Source organism: Mobula birostris, chromosome 11, assembly GCF_030028105.1.
Source record: "Mobula birostris isolate sMobBir1 chromosome 11, sMobBir1.hap1, whole genome shotgun sequence".
NCBI classification, from domain to species: Eukaryota; Metazoa; Chordata; class Chondrichthyes; order Myliobatiformes; family Myliobatidae; genus Mobula; species Mobula birostris.
The window spans coordinates 112,633,966-112,655,745 of record NC_092380.1 but is presented as its reverse complement, the minus strand read 5'-3'; the positions used below and the strand labels follow the sequence as shown (position 1 = coordinate 112,655,745).

General features: G+C 43.7%; 1 protein-coding gene across 6 annotated transcripts in view; it reads left to right on the top strand.

Annotated features, from left to right (window-relative positions):
• bmal1a (basic helix-loop-helix ARNT like 1a) overlaps positions 1 to 21,780 on the top strand; it is a 71,481-nt gene that overhangs the window by 34,725 nt on the left and 14,976 nt on the right. For all 6 annotated transcript variants that reach the window (XM_072272868.1, XM_072272867.1, XM_072272864.1 and 3 more), the window contains 10 exons: positions 2,152 to 2,309; positions 4,871 to 4,950; positions 10,764 to 10,856; positions 11,259 to 11,376; positions 12,525 to 12,674; positions 13,279 to 13,525; positions 13,908 to 14,014; positions 17,918 to 18,068; positions 19,030 to 19,118; positions 20,685 to 20,793. In XM_072272868.1, the coding sequence (XP_072128969.1) occupies positions 2,152 to 2,309; positions 4,871 to 4,950; positions 10,764 to 10,856; positions 11,259 to 11,376; positions 12,525 to 12,674; positions 13,279 to 13,525; positions 13,908 to 14,014; positions 17,918 to 18,068; positions 19,030 to 19,118; positions 20,685 to 20,793 (1,302 nt within the window). The remainder of the gene's footprint in view (positions 1 to 2,151; positions 2,310 to 4,870; positions 4,951 to 10,763; positions 10,857 to 11,258; positions 11,377 to 12,524; positions 12,675 to 13,278; positions 13,526 to 13,907; positions 14,015 to 17,917; positions 18,069 to 19,029; positions 19,119 to 20,684; positions 20,794 to 21,780) is intronic.

The window sequence follows — 21,780 nt, the reverse complement described above, 5'->3', positions numbered from 1 at the left end:
TAAGGGATACAGATTCAGTTGACACCTTTATACGCCAGCTATTAGAAGCTACTAATTCAACCTCGCTTTTAACTAACATCTGTTTGTCTTTTATTTTCATGTCAGAATCAGGTTTAATATCGCTGGCATTATGTTGTGAAATTTGTTGTTTTGTGCCAGCAATACATTGCAATACTGTACACAATAATAATAAAACTTAAATAGATAGAGATAGATACAGTTGAAGTCAGAAGTTTACGTACACCTTAGCCAAATACATTTAAACTCAGTTTTTACAATTCCTGACGTTTAATCCTAGAAAACATTCCCTGTCTTAGGTCAGTTAGGATCACTACTTTATTTTAAGAATGTGAAATGTCAGAATAATAGTAGGGAGAATGATTTATTTCAGCTTTTATTTCTTTCATCACTTTCCCAGTGGGTCAGAAGTTTACATACACGTTGTTAGGATTTGGTAGCATTGCCTTTAAATTTTGTTTAACTTGAGTCAAACGTTTTGGGTTGCCTTCCACAAGCTTCTCACTGTAAGTTGCTGGAATTTTGTTCTATTCCTCCAGACAGAACTGGTGTTACTGAGTCAGGTTTGTAGGCCTCCTTGCTCGCACACGCTTTTTCAGTTCTGCCCACAAATTTTCTATCGGATTGAGGTCAGAAAATGATGTCAAGTCTGGTTCATCCTTGGGAGCAATTTCCAAACGCCTGAAGGTACCACGTTCATCTGTACAAACAATAGTACACAAGTATAAACACCATGGGACCACGCAGTCGTCATACCGCTCAGGAAGGAGACGCATTCTGTCTCCTAGAGGTGAATGTATTTTGGCGCAAAAAGTGCAAATCAATCCCAGATCAACAGCAAAGGACCTTGTGAAGATGCTGAAGGAAACAGGTAGACAAGTATCTATATCCACAGTAAAATGAGTCCTATATTGACATAACCTGAAAGGCTGCTCAGCAAGGAAGAAGCCACTGCTCCAAAACCACCATGAAAAAGCCAGACTGCAGTTTGCAAGTGCACATGGGGACAAAGATGTTACTTTTTGGAGAAATGTCCTCTGGTCTGATGAAACAAAAATTGAACTGTTTGACCATAATGACCATCGTTATCTTTGGAGGAAAAGGGGTGAGGCTTGCAAGCTGAAGAACACCATCCCAACCGTGAAGCATGGGGGTGGCAGCATCATGTTGTGGAGGTGCTTTGCTGCAGGAGGGACTGGTGCACTTCACAAAATAGATGGCATCATGAGGAAGGAAAATTATGTGGATATATTGAAGCAACATCTCAAGACATCAGCCAGGAAGTTAAAGCTCGGTCGCAAATGGGTCTTCCAAATGGACAATGGCCCCAAGCATACCTCCAAAGTTGTGGCAAAATTGCTTAAGGACAACAAAGTCAAGGTATTGGAGTGGCCATCACACAACCCTGACCTCAATTGGATAGAAAATTTGTGGGCAGAACTGAAAAAGCGTGTGCGAGCAAGGAGGCGTACAAACCTGACTCAGTTACACTATCCATAGGGTCGCCATGAGTCGATGGTGACTCAACGGCACTCAACAACAACATATATATTGCAGAAAGAAAGGGGAAGGGGAAGGGCAAGAATAGTGAGGTAGTGTTCATGGGTTCATTGTCCATTCAGAAATCTGAGGGGAAGAAGCTGTTCCTGAAACGTTGAGTGTGTGCCTTCGTGCTCCTGTGCCTCCTCATGGTAACTATGAGAAGGGGCATGTCCTGGGTGATGGGGGTCCTTAATGATGGATGCCAACTTTTTGAGGAATCACCTTTTGAAGATGTCTTCGATGCTGAGGAGACTAGTGTCCTTGATGGAGGTGGCTGAGTTTCCAACTTCCTGCAGCGTTTTCTGATCCTGTGCCGTGACCCATCTTTTCGTCTTTTATTTGTACTTTATCCCATTGTAAAGCACTTTGAACTATATTGTCTGCGGGAAGAGTGCTCGATCAGTAAGTTAAGTAAATAATAAATATGTTTTGTAAATGAGGGCAATAATTGACAAAGCAAACAAAACAGACAGCAGAGGGGAAGCTGTCTTTAAATAATAATGAATAACAAGAAACCGTTTAGCAGTGTGACTTCTTGTTGAGCTTGCTTCAGGAGAAACGGTGCATCCTGTTCTTTGATTTGTTTTTCAGGGAGGCTCACAGCCAGATTGAAAAGCGGCGGCGGGATAAGATGAACAGCTTCATTGATGAGTTGGCATCAATGGTGCCAACGTGCAACGCCATGTCTAGGAAACTGGACAAGCTTACTGTGCTTAGGATGGCTGTACAGCACATGAAGACCCTTCGAGGTGAATATGTAGTATGAAACTGGATTGTGTTCATCTGAGGCTGAACTAGCATGAGATGGGGAACTACTGTGTGCTTGTTCTTGCAGAAACATGGCTCCAGGACAACATCCATACACCATCAGTCTATAGGCCGTGACACTTGGAGAGTTGTGCTGTATTACTTTTTTCAATTTTTTTTTGTAACTGTTTTTGCTGCTATCATAATTGTATGTGCTATGTGTGCCATGCACGATATGTGACTGCTGTTTCCGCATTTTGCACCTTGTTGCAGAGGAACGCTGTTTCATTTGGCTGTATTCATGTGCATGATTGAATGACAATTAACCTTGCTTTGTGTGCTTGTGTTTAGTAGGAGATATACAAGTGTAATCAGTGGGTAGTGTAGCGGTTAGCGTAACGCTTTGCGGTGCCAGTGATTGGGGTTCATTTCTTGCTGCTGTCTGTAAGGAGTTTGTATGTGACTGTGTCGGTTTCCTTCGGATGCTTTGGTTTCTCCCACATTCCAAAGGGTTAGGGTTAGTACATTGTGGGCATAGTATGTTGGCGCCAGAAGCTTGGCGACACTTGCAGGCTATGCCCAGCACATCCTTAGACTGTGTTGGTCGTTGACACAAACAAAGCATTTCACTGTACGCTTTGATATTTTTATGTACATGTGACAAATAAAGCTAATCTTTTGAATCTTTTGACAGCCAGCCCTTCAATCCTGCAAGACTGTTGTTCTTTTTTGTAAAGGTGTCCTGGATCTCAAACAACTGTCATTTTCATACCAAGAATTGCTAGGTGATTATACATCACGATCTCCGTGATTCATCCTTCCTTGTCCTCATAGAATCCAAAAATAAAGGTGTTAACAAATCTCAACAATCGGGTTTTCTTAATGGGTCTCCAAACTAAGGATTAGAGATGGGAACCCAAGGGCCAAAGTGAATTGTTGCTCAAGTACTGTACATTGCAATACCTTCAGTTAATAGTTCAAGTTTATTGTCAACTGACTACATATATACAACCAAGCAAAACAACATTCCTCTGGACCATGGGGTCACCCACAATATATATATATATACAACCCAACGAAACAACGTTCCTCTGGACCACGGTAACCCACAATTCATACATACAACCAAACGAAACAACGTTCCTCTGGACCACGGTCACCCACAATACATACATACAACACGACGAAACAACGTTCCTCCGGACCACGGTCACCCACAATACATATATACAACCAAACGAAACAACGTTCCTCTGGACCACGGTCACCCACAATACATATATACAACCCAACGAAACAACGTTCCTCTGGACCACGGTCACCCACAATACATATATACAACCCAAAGAAACAACGTTCCTCTGGACCACGGTCACCCACAATACATACATACAACCCAACGAAACAACGTTCCTCTGGACCACGGTCACCCACAATACATACATACAACCCAACGAAACAACGTTCCTCTGGACCACGGTCACCCACAATACATATAACGCACACACACACACCGTATAAACCAATATATTACCACAAATAAATTAATAAAATATATTTCAAAGTACACGTTGTGCACAGCACAGTAAACAACTCGTTTCCTATTGACGAGACGTTGGTGGCGGCAGAGTATTCATCAGTCTCACAGCCTGAGGGAAGAAGCTGTTACCCAGTCTGGCAGTCCTCATTCTGTTGCTCTTGTACCTCCTTCCTGATGGTAGTGGATCAAAGAGACTGTGAGATGGGTGGCAGGGATCCTCAACAATGCTTCAGATCCTTCATCTGCAACACTGCCAGTAAATGTTATAAGTAGTTCAAATATATCATCAGTGGCCACTCTATCAGATACACCTGTATACCTGCTTGTTAAGGCAAATATCTAATCAGCCAATCATGTGGCAGAAAGTCAATCCATAAAAGTATGCAGACATGGTCAAGAGATTCAGCTGGTGTTCAGACCAAACATCAGAATGGGAAAGAAATGTGATTTAAGTGACTTTGTCAGAGTTGGAACCAGTCAGGGTAGTTTGAGTATGTCAGAAACTGTTGATCTCCTGGGATTTTCATGCAAAACAGTCTCTAGAGCAGAGGTTCCCAACGTTTTTTAAGCCATGGACCAATACCATTAAGCAAGGGAACCACGGACCCTTGCTTCAGGAAGGGTCAGGAACTCCTGCTGTAGAGTTTACAGAGAAAGGTGTGGAAAAATAAAACAAAAATCCAGTGAGCAGCAGTTCTGTGGGTGAAAACTCCATGTTAATGAGAGAGGTCAGAGGAGAATAGCCAGGCTGGTTCAAGCTGACAAGAACGTGACAGTAACTCAGATAACCATGCGTTACAACAGCAGTGTGAAGAAGAGCATCTCTGAACGCACACGTTGAACCTTAAAGTGGATGGGCTACAGCAGCCGAAGACCACGACTGTACACTCAGTGACCACTTCATTAGGTACAAGAGGTACAATCTAATAAAGTGACCACTGAGTGTAGATTAGCAGTTGGAATTTCATTGCACTGTTTATTCCGTGTTGTTTAAAATCTTTTGTGTTGATTTCTGTGTTTCAGGAGCTACCAATGCCTACACAGAAGCCAACTACAAACCTGCTTTTCTGTCCGACGATGAGCTGAAGCATCTCATCCTCAGGGTTGGTTTATTTTAAAATAGTTCCATGTTGTTTTGTTTTTGATGAACTCCCAAGACTGTGCTGTTTATTGTCTGCTTGCCTGGCTATGACCTTCTTTGGAAATTGTGCCTTTTCTAACGCTCCAGGAACAAATGATCTTGGGCTTTCTCTGATTGTTAGATGAACTGACCTGTCTGGGAGGACAGAAACAAATTGAATAGTTAAATATCCAAGGTGAAGGCTCCATCCTTTTTTTTTAAACCCTTTAACTATAAGTGAAGAACAAATTAACCAGCTCATCACCTAAAGCATGTTGTACTTATACTGCAGATAATCCGGTTCTGCAGTTCACACCACTTATCCTGGTGGAAGTAGCTACCTCAAGGAGTATTTGAAGGACAAAACATTGATATGCCTTGAGGTAACACACACAGAGCGCTGGAGGAACTCATCAGGTCAGGCAGCATCTATGGAGAGGAATAAATAGCCGAGACATTTCATCAGGACTTGACCTTTGAAGGTCTTGGCCTGAAATGTTGACTGTTTATCCACCTCTATGGATGCTGCCTGACCTGCTGAGTTCTTCCAGCATTTGTGTGTGCTACTCTGGATTTCCAGCATCTGCAGAATCTCTTGTGTTAATTATATTCCTCGAGGCTGCTACTTCTAGGAGTCACAGATCGAGTGGGTGGCCGGAGACTTTTTCCCAGGGTGGAAATGGCTAATATGAAGGGGCATGATTTTAAGGTGATTGTAAGAAAGAATAGGGGGGATGTCTGAGGTAGATTTTTCCACAGAGAATGTCAGGTACATGGAACGTGCTGCCAGGAGTGGTGGTAGAGGCAGATACATAAGGAACATTTAAGAAACTTTAGTTAGGCACATGGGTGATAGAAAAATGGAGGGCTATGTGGGAGGGAAGAGTTAGATTGATTTTAGAGTTGGTTAAAAGGTTGGTACAATATCTTGGGCTGAAGGGCCTGTACTATGCTATAGTATTCTATATTCTATGATATATTTAAGGGAAGAAAGATAAACACTGAAAGACAATTTGGGGAAAGAGATTCAAAACAAAGAATGGCATCATGAGATAATTAGGCGGTTTTTGCTCTAAAGTTCAAAAAGTTCCAAGTAAATTTATTATCAAAGTACATATATGTCACCATATACAACACTGCGATTTGTTTTCTTGTGGGCATACTCCATAAATCCAATAACCATAATAGAATCAGTGGCAGACCACACCCAACAGGGCAGACACCCAGTGGGCAAAAGATAACAGACTGTGCAAATACAAAAGAAAAAAATGGAAATAATAATAATAATAAATAAATAATCAATAAATATTGAGAACATGAGATGAAGAGTCATTGAAGGTCCTTGAAATTCCATTGGTTGTAGGAACATTTCAATGATGGGGCAAGGGAAGTTGAGTGAAGTTACCCCTTTGGTTGAGGGGTAATAACTGATCCTGAACCTGGTGGTGTGAGTCCTGAGGTTCCGGTACCACCTCCTTGATGGCAGCAGTGAGAAGAGAGTATGTCTTGGGTGGTGGAGGTCCCTGATAATGGATGCTGCTTTCCTGCGACAGCCCTCAGGGTAGATGTGCTCAATGGTGGGGAGGGCTTTACCCATGATATACTGGACCATAGCCACTACATTTTGTAGGATCTTCAGTTCAAGGGCATTCATGTTTCCATACCAGGATGTGATGCAATCAGTCAATATACTCCCCACCTAATGACAGTAAGTGAGTTTACATGGAATATAATTCTCTTAAGATCTTCAGATATTATAAATATGAATAAAGATTTAAGGATAAAGATTAGTTTTATTTGTCACATACATCAAAACACACAGTGATATACGTTGTTTGCATCAATAACCAACAAAATGCAACTATGCGCTGGGGGCAGCCCGCAATTTACGCCACACTTCTGCGCCAACATGGCATGTCCACCATTTAGTAGTCCTAACCCGTACGTCTTTGAACTGTGGGAGGAAACTATAGCACCTGGATGAAACCCACATGGTCATGGAAAGAATATATAAACTCCTTACAAACAGCAGCAGGAATTAAGTCCTGATCACCGGTGGTGCAAAGCACTAACTGCTACAATACCGTGTTACCCCTGCTGTGCTACCATGCACCTAACACCCACCCCTCCACCACTTCATGTAGAACATGCTCTTTGGACTACCACATCTGAACCAACCACAGTTCCAGTCCAACTACTCGTAACTGCTGGCACAGATCTATATCCCTCCATTCCCTACATTAAAATATTTTAATAACTATATATTACATATATTAATGTATAATATACATTATTATATTATATATTAATATCTGAGGCCTCCATTGGTCAGGGTCTGCCATGGCTGTGGTGTCCAAGTTGTCTACATACACAAGCCAGGGCAGTAGGATATGGAAAGCAAACTGTTGTCCATGTAGCAAGCTCCCCCTCTCCACGCATCTGGTGAACCCAAAGGAATGGTAGAGACCGAAACAGTTTTGCACTGGCAGCATCGCAGGAGTTGCCAGTCAGCATCGAATGCAACGTAGGACTGCCTTAGGGACTCCAGCTCCGGACTTTTCTCTTGATATTTACTCCCGAAGCCTTCCCCATGAATGGGTATTGTCACAAGACAGCAGAGGTTTGAGATCAGAGTTTTCCTTCTCCTAGATGAGCTGCCAACTACAGCTGACAAGTCTCATCTGCCTGAAGCGACTCGTTTTAAGGGGCCTATCCTGTCAGTAGAAACAGTTCCGCTGGGCTAAGTACCTAAGCCACACATGAAGGCCAGGAGCTGGACTTGGTTGTCAGAGGCTATTTGAGGTGCACGCCATTGGAATCATTTAATAGTTGGTGGGAGCTTATCCTCGTTACCACCCCCCAGCTATAACAACCTTAAGGAACCCTATATATTAATATAATATAATATAATATAATATTATGTAATAATTAGTTGAGATTGCAACTAGAGGTCATGGGTTAAAGGTGAAAGCTGAAATGTTTAAGGGGAACTTGAGGGGAAACTAATTCACTCAGAAAGGGCTGAGAGTGGAACAAGCTGCCAGCGCAAGTGGTGGAAGCAATTTCAATTTCAACATTCAGGAGAAGTTTGGATAGGTACATGGATGGGAGTGGTACGGAGGGCTGTGATCCGGGTGCAGGTCAGCGGGAGTAGGCAGTTTAAATGGTTCAGCATGGACTAGATAGACGGAAGTGCCTGTTTCTGTGCCTTACTTTTCTATGACTCCATAGTTATATATAACATATGACTAATATATTATAATATTTAAATGTTATAGAAGTCATATTATAAATGACAACACCATATCCTTTCATGATACTTGTGTATAGTAATGATGTTGATTACTCTCCTTCTGTGCACATATTTCACCTTCTACTGAGCTGTAATCCGGTATTAAAACACATCTGTTCCTGCCTATATTACACCAAGCGGCTGCTCTGCATCTGTGAAATTAATGCCAGTGAAGGGTTGTGAGCAGAAAATAGCCTGAATGTGGTTGGGGAGCAGAATGTTGTGTTAATGAACATTATTGGCAGAGGGAACATCATTGGGAATGATGTTCAAATGGTTTCATTTATTATCAGAGAATGTATATGGTATACAACCCGAAATACTTGTCTTCGCAGACATCCATGAAAGACAGAAGAACCCCAAAAGAATGAACGACAGGAAAATGTAGAACCCAAAGCCACCCCCCGCCCCCGGCACAAGCAGCAGCAAAGTATCAATGCATAAATCTCCCTCCCCCCACCCATTTCACCAAAAAGCGTCTTCAACCTCCACCCACCAAGCAACTGCAAAACACCAACAAAGAGACCATGATCTAAAACAATTGTTGACCCACAGTTTGACATGCCACGGGCTGTCTTTCTCTTTCACTCACCAACAAGGCACAAAGAGATATCACCCATTTTCACAGCAAAAGGGGAGATTGACAGTCACTGTTATGATATTACAATCTGCCGCGCAGCTTTAGAGACATTAAAGGGAGGAATTTAAGCTGATTCTGCAGATGAGCTGGAAGAGGCAGCCACTTGGCGCCATCATAATGATGTTGAGTTTTGGGAAAATGGTCATTAAAGGTTTGGCTTTGGAAAATAAAATAAATCCCAGCAAAAAAAAAAAGCCGGGAAGGGAAAGACCATTCAGCCCATTTAGCCTTCCTGTAACATGGGATTAGGAGGCAGATCCACTACGCTATGAGACTGTGGTTGAGTGTGGACTAATCCTATTCCTCTGCCTTGGTCACATTCTGTGAATAAATAAAAGGTGAAACATTTAAGTACATAAAAGGGTTGAAAGTATTTAAAATCATGAACCTTCTGGAAGTAAATATATATATATGTAAAGTTCCTGTTAATGGGAGGGTTAACAAGCAAAGATGATTGTCAAAGTGTGAAGTGATTCAGTTTGGAAGATTTAGCTTGAAGGCAGAGTTACAGGGTCAATGACAGGATCCTGTCTCAGTGTGAAGGAACAGAGACACCTTGGGGTCCACACCCATAGATTCCTCAAGGTTGCTGTGCAAGTTGATAGGGTGGTTAAGAAGGCTTACGGTGTGTTGGCTGTCATGGGTCAGGGTATTGAGTTCAAGAGCCGCTGTGAGGTAGTGTTGCAAAATTTTGGTTAAATCACACCGTGGGCATTGTGTTCCGTTTTGGTCGTCTCATTATGGGAAGGTTGTGGAAGCTTTGGAGAGGCTGCAGAGCACATCTACCATGTTGCTGCCTGGATTAGAGAGCATGTCTCATGAGAATGGGTTGAGGAATTTTCACTTTGAAGCAAAGGAGGATGAGAGGTGACATGATGGAGATGTGTAAGATGATAAGAGGCATCGAGGGAGTGGACAGCCAAAGATTTCTTTGCCAGGGTGGAAGTGCATAATTTCAGAGAAAGGTATAGGCGGGATGTCCAAGGTAGCCATTTTACTCCGAGAGAGGTGGGTGTACGGAATGCACTGCCAGGAATGGCAGGGACATTTAGGAGACTCCAAGATACACATGTGGATAATAGAAAAATAGAGGGTTGTGTGGGAGGGAAGGGTGAGATTGATCTTAGACTGAGTTAAACTGTCGGCACAACATCACAAGCCAGAGGGCCTGTACTGTGCTGCGCTGTTCTATGTTCTATAAGACACAGAAGTGCCATAAAGAAAAGCTTTGCTGATTAGTGAGTGGTTAGGATCTAGAATGCAGTGCCTTGGAGAGTAATGGACTCAGTGATTAGGCTCAGTAGAGCTAGGTAGTTAGTGGGATCGATAAAAAGGGAGATTACAGGGCAGTTGAGAGGATGGTGGAGTGGTATGAGGTCTTGGTCTTCAGTGCTCTGGGGGGCTGAAGAACCCCCTGTCTGTACAGCGTCCGTTCTAACTGGGACAGCACAGTAATGTAGCGGTTAGCACAGTGCGTAACAGCACCAGCTGGAAGATCAGTGTTCAGTTTCCACTGCCTTCTGTAAGAAGTTTGTAGGTTCTCCCCATGATCGCAGGGGTTTCCTCCAGATGCTCCGGTTCCCTCCCACATTATGAAGATGTCCAGGTTAGGGTTTGTAAACTGTGACCATGTTATGCTGGTACTGAAAGTGTGGCGACACTTACAACTGCCCCAGCACAGTCCTTGCTCATATGGTTTGATACAAACAATGCATCTTGTTGAATATTATTGGTGCAGATTAATTTACAAATCATTGATATTTATTATTGGTCTGTTTAAAGGAATTGGTGATGGGAATTGGAGGAAGAGTTAGTTTGCTGGACTGGAAGATGATTACTCACTAATCTAATTCTTTTCCGATAGGCAGCTGACGGATTTCTTTTCGTTGTGGGCTGTGACAGAGGAAAGATACTTTTTGTATCTGAATCAGTCTTCAAAATCCTCAATTACAGCCAGGTAAGGAACCTTGTAATGGAATCTTATCTTGTGATGTTAACAGCATTCTGGCGTTCACCATGTTCTGGAGACCTCGAGTTCACTCCATGTACTTAGGCAATAAGTCTATACTGATAGTCCTGTGCAACACTGGGAATGTTTTACTATCAGAGATGTCATTTAGAAGAAACGGTAAATCAACACCATCAATAAGATTAAAAGAATATCGAGGAAAAAAATCAGAATCAGGATAAGTCAGGTTTAATAGCACCAGCAAACAGTACTGTGCAAAAGCCTTTGACACATATATATACGGAAGCTAGGATACCTAAGACTGTAGTCATTTGATGTATTGTACAGTACTGCTGTCACAGATCTCTCGCTGTGATGACATTTTCCTCTTGTGTTTTGTTTTCACTGCAGACTGACCTGATTGGTCAGAGCCTGTTTGATTACCTTCACCCAAAGGACATTGCAAAAGTGAAAGAGCAGCTCTCCTCATTTGACAGTGCCCCAAGGGAGCGGCTAATAGACGCCAAAAGTAAGACCCAAATTTTTTTCTGGGGAGATGGTATTGAGCAGCAGGCAGTAAGGGTGGAAGAGACTGCAAAGTGGATGAAAAGGTCTTTCTACATTGTTCTACACCCAGGCAATTGGGCTAGGCAGGGAGGCTGCGGTCGTTAGCATGGGCCAGTTGGGCTGAAGGGCCTGTTTCCGTGTATGTAACTCTGTTACTCTATATGTTAAAGTGCCGGCATTATGGTGTTGAGTACTCAGCACCTTCCCACCCTTGAATATGGGGCACATTCAAACATAACATTTCTTCATTTATTTAGCAATTCAGTCTGGTCACAGGCCTTTCTGGTCAACACTGCCCAGTTACACTCATGTGACCAAGTAACCTGCCAACCTGCCCGCCTTTGGAAAGTGGTCACGAGGAGAATGTATAAACTCCTCACGGACTGGAACCCAGCTCCCTGGCTCTGTAACAGTGTTCCACTGCCCTGCTGCCCGATCTGCAAAGGTCATTTCCATTACCAAGCAAGTCTCAGAATCAGATTTATTATCAATTACAAACGACAAGAAACTTGTTTTAACATAGAACATTACAGACCGTGCAGGTCCTTCGGCCCATGATGTTGTGCCGGCCTTTTAACCTATTCCAAGATGCATTTAACGCTTCCTTCTCACATAGCCTATCATCCATGTGCCTATCTAAGAGTTTCTTGAATGTCTCTAATGTATCTCCCTCCGCCACCCCCACAGTGTGTTCCACACACCCACCACTCTGTGTTTTAAAAAAAACTACCTCTGACATTCCCCAAAACTTTCATCCAATCACCTTAAAATTATACCCCTTTGTATTAGCCTCTTCTGCCCTGGGAAAAAGTCTCCCGTTACCCACTCTATCAATGCTCCTTATCTCATATACATCATTTGCAGCAGTGTTACCATAAACATATGAGGTTCTGCAGATGCTGGAAATCCAAAGGAACACATGTAACATGCTGGAGGAACTCAGCACGTTAGCCAGATCTGTGGGAAGGAATAAACAGTTGACGTTTCAGGCCAGACACTTCTTCAGGACTGTTCTGTTGCAGTTGTACAAGACTTTGGATAATTTTTTCCCCATCTTAAATGAATAATGCTGCATGCGTTTCACACGCTTGCTTTGTTCCCTTCGGACAGCGGGTTTGCCAGTGAAGACGGACATAACTCCAGGACCCACTCGGTTGTGCTCAGGAGCCAGGCGCTCCTTCTTCTGCCGGATGAAGTGCAACAGACCGTCAGTCAAGGTGGAGGACAAGGATTTCTCTTCAAACTGCTCCAAGAAAAAAGGTAAGGTGTCATAGACGCATGTGATTCTGCAGATGCTGAAAATCCAGAGCCAGAGGAACTCAGCAATTCAGGCACCATTTGTGAAGGGAATAAACAGATTCAGATTTCAGATTTTGATTTAAATTTATTTATCACGTATGTCGAAGCATACTGTAATATATGTCATTTATGTTAACACTTAATAAGGCATTGGTCAGACCACACAAACATTCCATGAGCAGAGTGGGTGGGATAGTTCATGATGTTACTGGCCCTTTTCCTGCACATTTCTGCATACCTGTCCTTGATAGCGGGTAGGTTGGTGCTGGTGATGCATTGGGCAGTTTTGACTACCTGTGTAGAGCCCTCTTGTCCACCACAGTACGGTTTCTGTACCATGCAGTGATGTAGCTTGTAACGATGCTCTCTACTGTGCATCTGTAGAATGATGTGAGTATAGATGTGCAAAGTCCAGCTTCTTCAGAAAGTAGAGACGTTGGTGAGCTTTCCTGATTGTGTAGAATGTGTTCTGGGGTGTATGTGTACTTAGCTAATAAATTTACTTTGAACATTGGTGTAAGGGGAACACATCCCCAGCTGACGTTTTCACCCCTGTGCCTTGCAGCTGACCGCAAAAGTTTCTGTACAATCCACAGCAGTGGTTACCTGAAGAGCTGGCCTCCGACAAAAATTGGGTTGGATGAGGACAATGAGGCCGACAATCAAGGCTGTAGCCTGAGCTGCCTTGTTGCCATTGGCCGCTTACACCCCCACATTGTCCCACAGCCAGTCGGCAGTGAGATCAGAGTGAAGTCGACGGAGTACGTTTCCCGGCATGCAATAGATGGCAAGTTCGTCTTTGTGGATCAGAGGTAAGAAGCTTGTGTGTTTATTTATTTATTTAGAGATACAGAGTGGAACAGTCCCATCCGGCCCAGTGAGCCGCTTCCTCTTGAGGCTTCACCTTTTGAAAATGTCCTCGATGGTGGGAAGGCTATTGCCCATCGAGCCGGCTGAGTGTACAACCGTCTGCAGCTCCATCCCAATATTGTGCAGAAGTGACTCCGTACCAGACGGTAATGCAACAAGTCTGCCAAAAGGACTTTTGGAAAGAAGGCAGGGTGTATTTGGTGACTATTATGACTGTAAAAGAGATGTAGAAACACTTTGGTCTACTTTGCACTGTTTATTTTAACTGTTTTCCCTTAGCTCTGGTTGCGATGTATGAAGATATTGAAATATTTTTGTCTCCAGGGCAACAGTGATTCTGGGATATTTGCCGCAAGAGTTGCTTGGGACCTCTTGTTATGAATATTTCCACCAAGATGATATCGTGCACCTTGCAGAGTGCCACCGACAAGGTAAGAAAGTAAAGCAGGTATCTGGCCAGTTATAATCTACTTTCCGAGGGGGTTGAAGAGAGCTGGACTATGCACATCCATACTCAGGACCTACTGCAGGTGTGCAGTAGAGAGCATCCTGACAAGCTGTGTGGAAACTGCACTGGGCAGACGGGAAGGTTGTCCCACTCCCATCAGGGAGGAGGCTACATAGCATTAGCATTTACTTCAGGACCACCAGACTCAAACACAGTTACTTTTTCCAAGCAGTAAGGCTGATCAACACCTCCACCCACTAACCCACCCCTCCACACCCCCAAACACCTTTAACCCATGACCCCTAGTTGTTCTATGCCCTCTGTTTTGCTTTTATGTTGTCCTTGACTTCTCTTGTCATCCACAGTTACATCATTCTCCCTTTAGAATACTTGTCCATCTTTGAGATGTATTTATCCTTCTCCTTCTGAATTACCCCCAGAAACTCCAGCCATTGCTGTTCTGCTGTCATCCCTGCTAGTGTGCCCTTCCAATCAACTTTGGCCAGCTCCTCTCTCTTGCCTCGGTATTTCGCTTTAATCCGCTGTAGTACTGATACATCTGACATTATCTTCTCCCTCTCAAACTGCAGGGTGTATTCTGTCATAACATGATCATGCCTCCCAAGAGTTCCTTTATCTTCAGCTCCCTAAACAAATCCGGTTCATTAAACAACTCCCAATCCAGAATTGCCTTCCCCCTAGAGGGCTCAACTACAAGCTGCTCTAAAAAGCCATCTGTTGGGCATTCAACAAATTTCTCCTCTTGGGATCCAGTCCCAAACCAAACTGATTTTCCCAAGCTACCTGTACATTGTTGGCGCGTGGCCAAGTGGTTAAGGCATTCGTCTAGTGACCTGAAGGTCGTTAGTTCAAGCCTTGGCTGAGGCAGCGTGTTGTGTCCTTGAGCAAGGCACTTAACCACACATTGCTCTGCGACAACACTGGTGCCAAGCTGTATGGGTCCTAATGCCCTTCCCTTGGACAACATCGGTGGCGTGGAGAGGGGAGACTTGCAGCATGGGCAACTGGCGGTCTTCCATACAACCTTGCCCAGGCCTGTGCCCTGGAAACCTTCCAAGGCACAAATCCATGGTCTCACAAGAAATCCCCCATGACTATCGTAACATTGCCCTTATTACGTGCATTTTCTATTTCTCGTTGAAATTTATATCCCACAGCTTGGCTGCTGTTCGGGGGCCTGTATATAACTCCCATCAGGGTCTTTCTCCCCTTTCAGTTTCATAACTCTACCCACTAGCATTCTACATCTTCCAATCCCATATCACCTTTTTCGAAGGATTTGATTTCATTTTTTTTTTAACTATCAGAGTCACCCAGCCCCCACTGTCCACCTGCCTGTCCCTTCAATACAATGTGTATCCTTGGATATTACGCTCCCAACTATGATCTTCTTTCAGCCACGTTCCAGTGCTGCCCACGGCATCATACCTGCCAATCTCTAAGTGTGCTACAGGATCACCTACCTTATTCCATATGCTGCGAGCATTCAAATATAACACCTTAAGTCCTATATGCTCGCTTTTTGACTTTGCCCCCATGTTACACTTCACCTCGTCCCACTGCCTGTAATTTTGCCCCACTGTCTGCCTGTCCTTCCTCACAGTCTCACTACACATCGTCTCTGCTTGTTTCCCAACTGCCTCATCCTGGTTCCCATCCCCTTGCCAAACTAGTTTAAACTCTCTCCAATAGCTATAGCAAACCTGCCCGCAAAAATTACTATTTTCCTCACAGTTCAACTTTCCTATGCTTGCTTGTGTCTTTATAGAATCGTCTATGCAAGTGTAGTCATTCCGTGCATTTTCCAGTAATTGTTTATTTTTTCTGGAAGCTTCTTAGTTTTTCTGTAACAGTTGCCATGCCTCTCTAATCTGACTATTTTATAGATTAGTTGTTATCACTGGAATGTTGTTATCTTTGTAGTCTGACCTAGTTTTTGTGTAAGACGACCCCAGCTTTTTTTGTTCTGTCCCTCTTTTTCCTTTGTCCATTCTTTGGTCTTGTAATGTTCAATGAATAGCTACAAGCAACAAGCTTTGTGACTTATTCTTGACTTCTGAAGAATCAGAATCAGGTTTACTATCACTGGCATATGTTGTCATGTTTGTTGTTTTGTTGCAGCAGTACATTGCAATACCGTACATAATAAAAAAACTAAATTACTGTCATATGTATTTACTGTAATACATATATATTTAAAATATATATTATGTTAAACTAAATAAGTCGTGCAAAAAGAGTAGTCTTCATGGGTTCAATGTCCATTGGGAACTCTGATGGCAGAGGGGAAGAAGCTGTTCCTGAATGTGTGTCTTCAGGCTCCTGAACCTCCCTCTGATGGTAGCAAAGAGAAGAGGGCATGTCCTGGGTGATGGGGGTCCTTAATGATAGATGCCAACTTTTTTGAGGCATCATTCCTTGAAGATGTCAGGGATACTGGGGAGGCTCGTGCCCATGATGGAGCTGACAAAGTTTACAACATTTTTCAGATCATTTCAATCCTGTGCAGTGCCAACCTCCTTCCCCTCCCCTCCCCCCCCATACCAGACAATGAAGCAGCCAGTTAGGATGCTGTCCATTGTCCAAAACTATCACAGACTGCATAATCATCAGGTTCCAACACAAGTTTAATATGTTCTGTGGATATTACTTTCCTCTATCTGGCATTTACTCCCCTCTTACCCCTTCCTTTCTCCTCACCTGCCCACCACCTCCCCCAGTTCCCCGCCTTCTTCCCTTTCTCCAATGGTCCACTCTCCTCTCCTATCAGATTCCTTCTTCTTCAGCCCTATACCTCTTTCACCTATCTCCTCTGACCTTCTTACTTCATTTCCCTCACCTGGCTTCACCTATCTTTCTTTTTCAATCTTTTTATTAAGTTTCAAAATTGATTAACATAACGATAATAGTAATGATACAAAGAGATCAGGATTACATTAATAACAGTTAACATGTACAAGCACAGATTCCAAGTGACAAATATAGTTTAGCCTCCCAATCTCATAGCAACTAACTATGAAAAAGATATTTTATAAAGAGGAAAAACTAAACTAAACTAAAGAAAACTAAACTAGGAAAAACAAACAAAGAATGGGCTGTCATATTGCAACGGCTGAAATTATTATTTGTCGTTAACTTCGCTCCTCTATACATTAACAAAAAATTATTACAAAAGATTCTGAAAGAGTCAACTTACATCATATGAAAGAGGCCTCCGAGTCTATTCAAATTTAACCAAAGGATCCGTAGTACTGCTCCTAATTTTTTCCAAGTTTAGGCATGCTATTGTTTGGGAAAATCATTGAAATGTAGCAGGGGGATTGGAATCTTTCCATTTAAGTAAAATGGATCTTCTGGCTATTAATGTAACATATGCAATTAGACGACAAGCTGATGAGGATAAATGACTAGAGTCTATCACTGGTAGTCCAAAAACTGCAGTAATAGGATGTGGTTGTAAATCAATACGCAGAACTACTGAGATAATATCAAAAATATCTTTCCAGTATTTTTTTTAGAAGAGGACAAGACCAGATCATATTTGAAGCAACGTTCCTCAAACCAAGGTGCACAATACAGTATATATAACTCACTTCCTTAACCCATAAAGTACCATTGAAGACAAATTCAGCTGGGTACATGGATGGAGGGGTATGGAGGGCTGTGGTCCGGGCGAGTGTGGTAGAAGAATAGTTCAGCCCAAAGGGCTTGTTTCTGTGCTGTAGAGCTCTATGATTCTGTGACTAACTGATGACGCAGCATATCTTGTCTCGAACTTGACTCCTGGCTGAATATGCTTTTATAAAGCTGGAGGATGTTGTTGGTATTCTCTGCACCTGTCTGATTGTGGCGTGTTTCTTTGCAGTATTACAGAGCAGGGACAAGATCACCACCAGCTGCTATCAGTTCAGGATCAAAGATGGTTCCTTCATCACTCTACGCAGTCACTGGTTCAGCTTCCTGAACCCATGGACCAAGGAAGTCGAATATATTGTTTCCACAAACACCGTTGTCTTGTAAGTTGAGACATTGGGGAAGGGAGGAGAGAATGGGAAAGTGAATTTCTCAGTTGTTTACAAGCAAACTGCTGAAGGAACTCAGTGGGTCGAGCAGCAGGTGTGGCAGGAAAGCAGATAGACACAATTCCAGTCGAAATGCTGCACCAGGACTGACTTGATACACGGTTTCGATCCAAAGTGTCACTAGTTCCTTCCCCCGCTCCAGCATTCGCAACACGCTGGAGGAACTCAGCAGGTCGGGCAGCATCAGTGGAAACAATGAGTCGACGTTTCCACGGATGCTGCCTGACCTGCTGAGTTCCTCCAGTGTGTTGTGAGTGTTGCTTTGATCCCAGCATCTGCAGATTATTTTGTGTTTATCTCACTCCAGCACATTGTTAATTGCTCAATATTAGACCATAAGACACAGGAGCAGAGTTTGGCCATTTGGCCCATCAAGTCTGCTTCACCATTCCATCATGGCCGGTTTATTACTCCTCTCAACCCCATCCTCCTGCCTTCTCTCCATAACCTCTGATGCTCAAAACCTATCAACCTCCGCATTAAATATACTCAATGACTTGGCCTCCTCAGTCATCTGAGGCAATGAATTCCACAGATTCACCACCCTCTGGCTAGAGAAATTCCTCCTCACCTTTGTTCTAAAGGGACGTCCTTGTGCTTTGAGGCTGTGCCCTCTGGTCCTAGACTCACCACCCCCCATAGGAAATATGCTCCACTTGGTCTAGGCCTTTCAATATTCAATAGGTTTCAATAAGATTATTCCCCCACCATTCTTCTAAACTCCAGTGAGTAGAGGCACAGAGCTATCTAATACTCCTCGTACATTATAGATTCCAGGAATGAAAGGATTAGTCTGTAAATTCCTCTGTGTCCAGCCAGTTTAAAAGAATATCAGTCTAGGCCCTGAGTCCCAGGAGGAGCAGGCTAACTGTGAGATGCTGTTGTCTATTTTCAGTACCAGCTCTCTGGACAGAGGCGACTCGGCCAATCTGCCTCTCGCCAACACTCCTCCCAACATGGACAGTGTGCTGCAGACCAGAGAAGGTACAGAGTGGATTTGAATTTAAAGCAGAATGTAGAAGCTTTATATCGGCTGCCAGGGAGAGGCGGTAGGGTGGTGGGGGGAGGCCTGAAATGTTGACTAAACCCAGAGGTGATGCCTAACCTGTTTAGGAATCGTGTAACACACAAAAAAATTGCTGGTGAATGCAGCAGGCCAGGCAGCGTTTGTCTTCCGTGCTCTTTACCACCCACGTTGTTCCTGCTTTGTTTGCACCATTGAATTTTGTAATCAATAGATTTTTATGACTTTGTACTGTACTGCTGCGCAAAACAATCTCACAGCAAATGTCAGTGATATGTCAGGCATCTTGGGTTCAGAGGAGGTTTACAAGAATGATCTGGGAATGAAAGCGTTGCTATATGAGGAGCATTTGACGGCTCTGGGCCTGTACTCACTGGAATTCAGAAGGATGAGGGGGATATCATTGAAACCTACTGAATGTTGAAAGGCCGAGATAGAATGAATGTGGAGAGGATGTTTCCTGTGGTGGGGAGCCTAGGACCAGTGGGCACAGCCTCAGAACAGAGTAACCTCCGTTTAGAGTAGAAATGAGGAGGAATTTCTTTCGCCACAGGGAGGTGAACTTGTTGAATTCGTTGCCACAGGCAGCTGCGGAGCCCAAGTTATTGGGTATATTTAAGGCAGAGGTTGATAGATTCTTGATTAATCAGGGCACGAAGGGATATGGAGAAAAGACCCAAGTATGGGGTTCAGAGGGAAAATGGATCAGCCATGATGAAATGGCAGAGCAGATTCGATATGCCAAATGGCCTAATTCTGCTCCTATATCGTACAGTTTTATATATGATAAGAAGCGTAGATCGAGTGGACAGCCAGGGAGTTTTTCCCAGGGCAAGCTAATAAGAGGGGCAAAATCCAAATCAGAATCAGATTTAATATCACTTGCATATGTCATGAAATTTGTTGTTTGGCAGCATTATTTTAAGATGATTGGAGGAAGGTATGGGGGGACGTTAGAGGTAAGATTGTTACACAGAAAGTGTGGAACGCACTGCTGGGAGTGGTGGTATATTAGGGCCATTTAAGAGACTCCTAGATAGGCACATGGATGATAGAAAAATGGAGGGCTATGTAGGAGGGGATGGTTAGATTCAATGTTAGATTAAAAGGTCAGCACAACATCATGGACCAAAAGGCCTGTAGTGTGCTGTAATGTTCTATGTTCCAGGAAGGAGGAAGGAGATAACCAAGAAAATAGGGTGTGATGGTAGTATAGTGGTCAGTTACAGCTTGGGGTGTTCTGCAGTTCTGGCACCGCCTGTGAGCAGTTGTTTGTATGTTCTCCCCATGAACTGCGTGCGTTTCCTCCGGGTGCTTCAGTTTCCTCGCACAGTCTGAAGATGTACTGATTACACTGACTGGTCATTGTAAATTGTCCTGTGACTAGACTAGGGTTAAATAAGTGGGTTGCTGGGTATTGTGGCTCGGCGGGTTGGAAGAGTCTGTACCTCGCTACATCTCTAAATAAAATAAAATGAATAAATAACCTGGTGGCTTTGTTGAAGTTCCTCTCCCTCTTTCTCCAGCCAGCTCAAAGCGCACTGTCACCGCTGTTCCCGGCATTCCTGGGGGGACCCGTGCTGGAGCGGGGAAAATCGGTCGGATGATAGCTGAAGAAGTCTTGGAGCTACAAAGGTAACTTCAATTTAACCAGCTTTTCGAGATGCTGTCAAGAAGGTATCTCGTTTGTCTGTCGTATCCAGCAGGAGACCTGTGTGGGAGAGGTTCTAAACTGGAAAAGCTGTTGTAGTGGGGGAGTGTGACTGTCTCGACCTTGGAAGTCCGGGTCCAGTTGTACGAGTAGTCATCACACACTGGGGTCTTCCTTGGTTGCATTGGATGCCCATAACGTCTTCAATGCCCTGTCATGCCCTTTGCTCTCCACAGAGTGTTGCAGAAACCACCTTCCTGGCCACTGGATCTTTCTATTGATATCATCCACCCAGTCTGCCAGAGCTGACGTACAGGCAAGGCCCTGTCTCACCAGTGTATGAGGCAGCTGGCAACCCTCACCTGGTTTAGCCCACCTGTCACAGCGGTGCCCCCTCGTGAGGCCACTGTCCCATGCAGACTACTGCTTGGAGCCCCACATGAAAGCTGAGTGTCGGGTGGGGACCAAAGGTGAGTGAGCTAGCCTGGAATGGACACAGTAAGCCCCTTCACCAGAGGTGCTGCCCGTCCCTGGATACCCCAAAAGAAGACACAGCATTAACCATTTCACACTGCTCAGCCTGGGCAGTGCTCACACTGCTCAGTGAGGGTTTGCTAGTCATTTGGAATTGGCATGCCCATAGAGGGCAGAGGGTAATGATGAAGGGGTGTTGTTATGGCTGAAGGAAGATGAGCAGGGATCAGTACTGGGGGATCTGCTGCTTGTGTTGTTTACATATGACTAGGATGAAAATGTATGTTGAGGGGTTAATAACAAATCTGAAAATGAGATCAGGGGTTAATAATAACTGAAGTTTAGAAGAATGGGCGGGGGAATCTTATTGAAACCTATCGAATATTGATAGAGTGGATGTGAAGAGGATAATTCCTAGAGTGAAGGCGTCAGGACCAGAGCAGCATCAGAATAGAGGGATGCTCATTTAGAACAGAGATATTTTCTTTAGCCAGAGG